The following is a 6,200-nucleotide window of genomic DNA, read 5'->3' on the forward strand; positions in this document are numbered from 1 at the left end:
CTGACTGTGTTGTGGGCCCTGGCCAGTAGTATAACAAGTGTACTGACTGTGTCGTGGGTCCTGGCCAGTAGTATAACAAGTGTACTGACTGTGTCGTGGGTCCTGGCCAGTAGTATAACAAGGGTACTGACTGTGTTGTGGGCCCTGGCCAGTAGTTAAACAAGGGTACTGACTGTGTCGTGGGCCGTGGCCAGTAGTATAGCAAGGGTACTGACTGTGCTGTGGGCCCTGGCCAGTAGTATAACAAGTGTACTGACTGTGTCGTGGGTCCTGGCCAGTAGTATAACAAGGGAACTGACTGTGTTGTGGGCCCTGGCCAGTAGTATAAAAAGTGTACTGACTGTGTTGTGGGCCCTGGCCAGTAGTATAACAAGTGTACTGACTGTGTCGTGGGTCCAGGCCAATAGTATAACAAGGGTACTGACTGTGTTATGGGCCCTGGCCAGTAGTATAGCAAGGGTACTGACTGTGCTGTGGGCCCTGGCCAGTAGTATAACAAGGGTACTGACTGTGTCGTGGGTCCTGGCCAGTAGTATAACAAGGGTACTGACTGTGTTGTGGTCCTGGGCAGTAGTATAACAAGGGTACTGACTGTGTTGTGGGCCCTGGCCAGTAGTATAGCAAGGGTACTGACTATGCTGTGGGCCCTGGCGAGTAGTATATCAAGGGTACTGACTGTGCTGTGGGCCCTGGCCAGTAGTATAACAAGGGTACTGACTGTACTGTGGGCCCTGGCCAGTAGTATAACAAGGGTACTGACTGTGCTGTGGGCCCTGGCCAGTAGTATAACAAGGGTAATGACTGTGTTGTGGGCCCTGGCCAGGAGTATAACAAGGGTACTGACTGTGTTGTGGGCCCTGGCCTGTAGTATAACAAGGGTACTGACTGTGTTGTGGGCCCTGGCCAGGAGTATAACAAGGGTACTGACTGTGTTGTGGGCCTTGGCTAGGAGTATAACAAGGGTACTGACTGTGTTGTGGTCCTGGTCAGTAGTATAACAAGGGTACTGACTGTTGTGGGCCCTGGCCAGGAGTATAACAAGGGTACTGACTGTGTTGTGGGCCTTGGCTAGGAGTATAACAAGGGTACTGACTGTGTTGTGGGTCCTGGGCAGTAGTATAACAAGGGTACTGACTGTGTTGTGGTCCTGGGCAGTAGTATAACAAGGGTACTGACTGTGTTGTGGGTCCTGGGCAGTAGTATAACAAGGGTACTGACTGTGTTGTGGGCCCTGGCCAGTAGTATAACAAGGGTACTGACTGTGTTGTGGTCCTGGGCAGTAGTATAACAAGGGTACTGACTGTGTTGTGGGCCCTGGCCAGGAGTATAACAAGGGTACTGACTGTGTTGTGGGCCCTGGTCAGTAGTATAACAAGGGTACTGACTGTGTTGTGGGCCCTGGGCTGTAGTATAAAAAGGGTACTGACTGTGTTGTGGGCCCTGGCCAGGAGTATAACAAGGGTACTGACTGTGTTGTGGGCCCTGGCCAGTAGTATAACAAGGGTACTAAGGTGTTGTGGGCCCTGGCCAGTAGTATAACAAGTGTACTGACTGTGTTGTGGGCCCTGGCCAGTAGTGTAACAAGTGTACTGACTGTGTCGTGGGTCCTGGCCAATAGTATAACAAGGGTACTGACTGTGTTATGGGCCCTGGCCAGTAGTATAGCAAGGGTACTGACTGTGCTGTGGGCCCTGGCCAGTAGTATAACAAGGGTACTGACTGTGTTGTGGGCCCTGGGCAGTTGTATAACAAGGGTACTGACTGTGTTGTGGGCCCTGGCCAGTAGTATAGCAAGGGTACTGACTGTGCTGTGGGCCCTGGCCAGTAGTATATCAAGGGTACTGACTGTACTGTGGGCCCTGGCCAGTAGTATAACAAGGGTACTGACTGTGCTGTGGGCCCTGGCCAGTAGTATAACAAGGGTACTGACTGTGTTGTGGGCCCTGGCCAGGAGTATAACAAGGGTACTGACTGTGTTGTGGACCCTGGCCTGTAGTATAGCAAGGGTACTGACTGTGCTGTGGGCCCTGGCCAGTAGTATATCAAGGGTACTGACTGTACTGTGGGCCCTGGCCAGTAGTATAACAAGGGTACTGACTGTGTTGTGGGCCCTGGCCTGTAGTATAACAAGGGTACTGACTGTGTTGTGGGTCCTGGGCAGTAGTTTAACAAGGGTACTGACTGTGTTGTGGGCCCTGGCCAGTAGTATAACAAGGGTACTGACTGTGCTGTGGGCCCTGGACAGTAGTATAACAAGGGTACTGACTGTGTTGTGGTCCTGGGCAGTAGTATAACAAGGGTACTGACTGTGTTGTGGGCCCTGGCCAGGAGTATAACAAGGGTACTGACTGTGTTGTGGGCCCTGGCTAGGAGTATAACAAGGGTACTGACTGTGTTGTGGGTCCTGGGCAGTAGTATAACAAGGGTACTGACTGTGTTGTGGGTCCTGGGCAGTAGTATAACAAGGGTACTGACTGTGTTGTGGGCCCTGGCCAGTAGTATAACAAGGGTACTGACTGTGTTGTGGGCCCTGGCCAGTAGTATAACAAGGGTACTGACTGTGTTGTGGGCCCTGGGCTGTAGTATAAAAAGGGTACTGACTGTGTTGTGGGCCCTGGCCAGGAGTATAACAAGGGTACTGACTGTATTGTGGGCCCTGGCCAGTAGTATAACAAGGGTACTGACTGTGTTGTGGGCCCTGGCCAGGAGTATAACAAGGGTACTGACTGTGTTGTGGGCCCTGGCCAGGAGTATAACAAGGGTACTGACTGTGTTGTGGGCCCTTTTCAGTAGTATAACAAGGGTACTGACTGTGTTGTGGGTCCTGAGCAGTAGTTCCCCATTAATGAAACCCACACCTGCAAGCACGGGACTAATAATGGCCTTTATGCACGCGAGACGCCGTGCACGGCGCATCACAGGAGGCGGAGAGTTTTCAACACACAAATGGCGTTTTTCTTACGGAGCTTCGCTCTAGTTTCTATCTACATATGTGGCAATAAATATACATTCCTTACTACTTTGTGGTAACGTGATGGCTGTTATTTCTATTGAGCCCTGACGCGCTAATAAAGAAACCGCCCCTGGGTGTGTCGCTAGAGGGGAGTAAGTCAAGGACAGGAAGGAAATGAAGATGAAACTGAAGCTGTGACGCCCCTGTCTGTGCTCTGCTTTACTCCTCTCCATATCTCTTGTCTCCTGCAGGTTGTGGAGCTGCTCCCTCACCGGTTCATGCTGCGGAGACCTCGCCTCTGCCCTGGAAACAAACACATCTCTCACAGAGCTCGACCTGCGCGGCAATGATGAGCTGGGAGACGCTGGAGTGAAGAAGTTGTGTGAAGGCCTCAGACATCCAAACTGCAAACTACAGACACTGAGGTACAGAGCTGAGCAGTTCTTATCACGTCACTGATTTCTAAATATACATCGTAGGTGGGGCTCACACATATATATTTTATAATGTGAAAAACGCACATCCGTTCCATGACAATACAAGGTGTGCAATAAGTGAGGGTTGTGAAGGGGGGGACCCAAGTCCGAGAGAGAAGTGAGTGTGGAACAAGCCCCTCTAATGGTGCAGAAGGGCAGACTTTAAAGCTCGTTTTTCAGGTATTTGGAGTAAAATGTCAACAACGGCGCAGATCTGCCCATAAGTAGTATATGGTCAGGGGCGTAACTTGAAGGGGGTGTGAGGCGGGGGAAGACCCTTAATGGTTCCTTAAAGTCCGGTCTCATCCTCTTGACAGCCCAATGACAGCTGCTCGTCGCTGGAAGTGTGAGATACCCCCTAGTGTGTGCGTCTGTGCGTCTGTGTGTACCTGTGTGTGCTTCTGTGTCTGTGAGCGGGTGGCATGTAGGCAGCAAGCGCAGCGGTTGAGCCATTAATTTGCCAGCTGGTGCAGCGGGCCCCTGACAGTCAGTGTGTAGATCTGTGAGTCAGAATGTAAGTAGGTCTGTTAGACAGAAAGCAGACAGATCTGTGAGACAGAATGTCTGTTGGCTTTTGAGACGGAATAAAAACATATAACGTTCACTCCCAGCTTTCCTGCGTGAGCAGATTGTGTGATCCTGAGCGATAATGTCAATGCTCCATTAGTGAGGTGACACTAACAATGGGTTCATTATCTTTAGGATACTACATTGGAGATTAATTGAAGAAAGCATATCTTTGTAAAGGTGCAAAGCGATTAAAAATATGTCTGCACACCTGGAATTTCTCTGTTAAAAGACATTTTGGTGAGACTCCATATGTTTCACTTTCTTTAGATTGAACTAAAACTAAATATATAGACCAAGGGTCTCTAAGTGACTTTCCACCTGGTCTCCACAGACTTTTTACTTTCTGATTAAAAGCAGAAATATAGTGACGTAGGTTTCTAATTGATTATGAACCTTGGCCTCACTGAATATTAATCAATGTATCCTGATGTGAGAGTGAGCGCTGAACCAAGAGAGTCTGTGTTTACAAACAATTCTTTTAAAAAATTCATTGTATTTTATCCATTGCTTTTAGATGTATGCAATGAAAATGATTTTGTTCAAATAGCCTTGTTAGACATTGAGCATTGGGTCGTGTGACTTAGTTCAGTGTATCCTACTCGGGGTCAGCGGCACCAAAGGGAATCTTGTTCTTTGTGAGTTATAACCGCCCGGTCCCTTTTGGCTTAACTGGGGTAACTCTCTCTTTCTTGTGGGGTGCGATCCTAAGTGACGCCTTTCTTGCACTGAGTCTCCTGTTCTTTCATCATCACATCTAAGAGCGCCTTGAAGCGCATCAGTCCAGGGTGTGCGCTGCACCAAGGCTCCTGCGTGTGGTTTCATAGACTCCGGTGCGGCTCCAGACATGGGTTTGATTGGGCGACGCGTCCTGGGCGGAGTCTGGACATGACAGACGGACACAGGGGCTCCTCTGCAGGGCGTGTGCCAGAGGCGGCCCTCAGGGAGGGGGGGCTTAGAGTTTGAATGAAATCCCTGTGGGTGAGTTACCCCGGGTCCGACTGACGCACCTGCTTTTGCTCCACAGCCTGGGGGGTGAGAAGCTCTCACGTGAGACCCCTGCAGACCTGAGAGAAGCTCTTCTGAAGATGCTGTCACTGGGGGAACTCAGTCTCTACTAAGAAGCTTCAGCGACTGAGGGCTCTGCAACTGAACGCCAAGGTGAGATCCCTGAGTCTGTCCAGGGAGAGGGGTCAATGGTTCTCATGAGTTTACAGTTCACGTCAGACCCAGAGGAAATTCAACAATAAAGGAATTCATATGTTCTACTCACAACTCAAAATAAATGTTTTAAGATTACGCTATCATATATTAAATTACAGAGATTGTGAGTAGCTTGTGTTCAAAACTGTGCATTCTGTCCATAGAGAGCAGTCTGTCCATAGAGAGCAGTCTGTCCATATAGAGGAGTCTGTCCATAGAGAGGAGTCTGTTCATAGAAAGGAGTCTGTCCATAGGGAGGAGTCTGTCCATAGAGAGGAGTCTGTCCATAGAGAGGGGTCTGTCCATAGGGAGGAGTCTGTCCATAGAGAGGAGTCTGTCTAGAGAGAGTAGTCTGTCCATAGAGAGGAGTCTGTCTATAGAGAGGAGTCTGTCCATAGAGAGGAGTCTGTCCATAGAGAGGAGTCTGTAGAGAGGAGTCTGTCTGTAGAGAGGAGTCTGTCCATAGAGAGGGGTCTGTCCATAGAGAGGGGTCTGTCCATAGAGAGGGGTCTGTCCATAGAGAGGAGTCTGTCCATAGAGAGGAGTCTGTCTGTAGAGAGGAGTCTGTCCATAGAGAGGAGTCTGTCCATAGAGAGGAGTCTGTCCATAGAGAGGGGTCTGTCCATAGAGAAGAGTCTGTCCATAGAGAGGAGTCTGTCCATAGAGAGGAGTCTGTCTAGAGAGAGTAGTCTGTCCATAGAGAGGAGTCTGTCTATAGAGAGGAGTCTGTCCATAGAGAGGAGTCTGTCCATAGAGAGGAGTCTATCCATAGAGAGGAGTCTGTCCATAGAGAAGAGTCTGTCCATAGAGAGGAGTCTGTCCATAGAGAGGGGTCTGTTGTTAGAGAGGAGTCTGTCCATAGAGAGGAGTCTGTCCATAGAGAGGGGTCTGTTGTTAGAGAGGAGTCTGTCCATAGAGAGGAGTCTGTCCATAGAGAGGAGTCTGTCCATAGAGAGGAGTCTGTCCTTAGAGAGGAGTCTGTCCATAGAGAGGAGTCTGTC

General features: G+C 49.7%; 1 protein-coding gene across 1 annotated transcript in view; it reads left to right on the forward strand.

The window, feature by feature from the left end:
* LOC144774146 (NACHT, LRR and PYD domains-containing protein 12-like) overlaps nucleotides 1-3,412 on the forward strand; it is a 669,012-nt gene extending 665,600 nt beyond the window's left edge. Inside the window, exon 11 of the mRNA XM_078659165.1 lies at nucleotides 3,205-3,412. Coding sequence (XP_078515291.1) covers nucleotides 3,205-3,412 — 208 coding nt within the window. The remainder of the gene's footprint in view (nucleotides 1-3,204) is intronic.
* The last annotated feature ends 2,788 nt before the right edge of the window (nucleotides 3,413-6,200 follow it).

Source organism: Lissotriton helveticus, chromosome 8 (genome assembly GCF_964261635.1).
Source record: "Lissotriton helveticus chromosome 8, aLisHel1.1, whole genome shotgun sequence".
In the NCBI taxonomy this organism is placed as follows: Eukaryota; Metazoa; Chordata; class Amphibia; order Caudata; family Salamandridae; genus Lissotriton; species Lissotriton helveticus.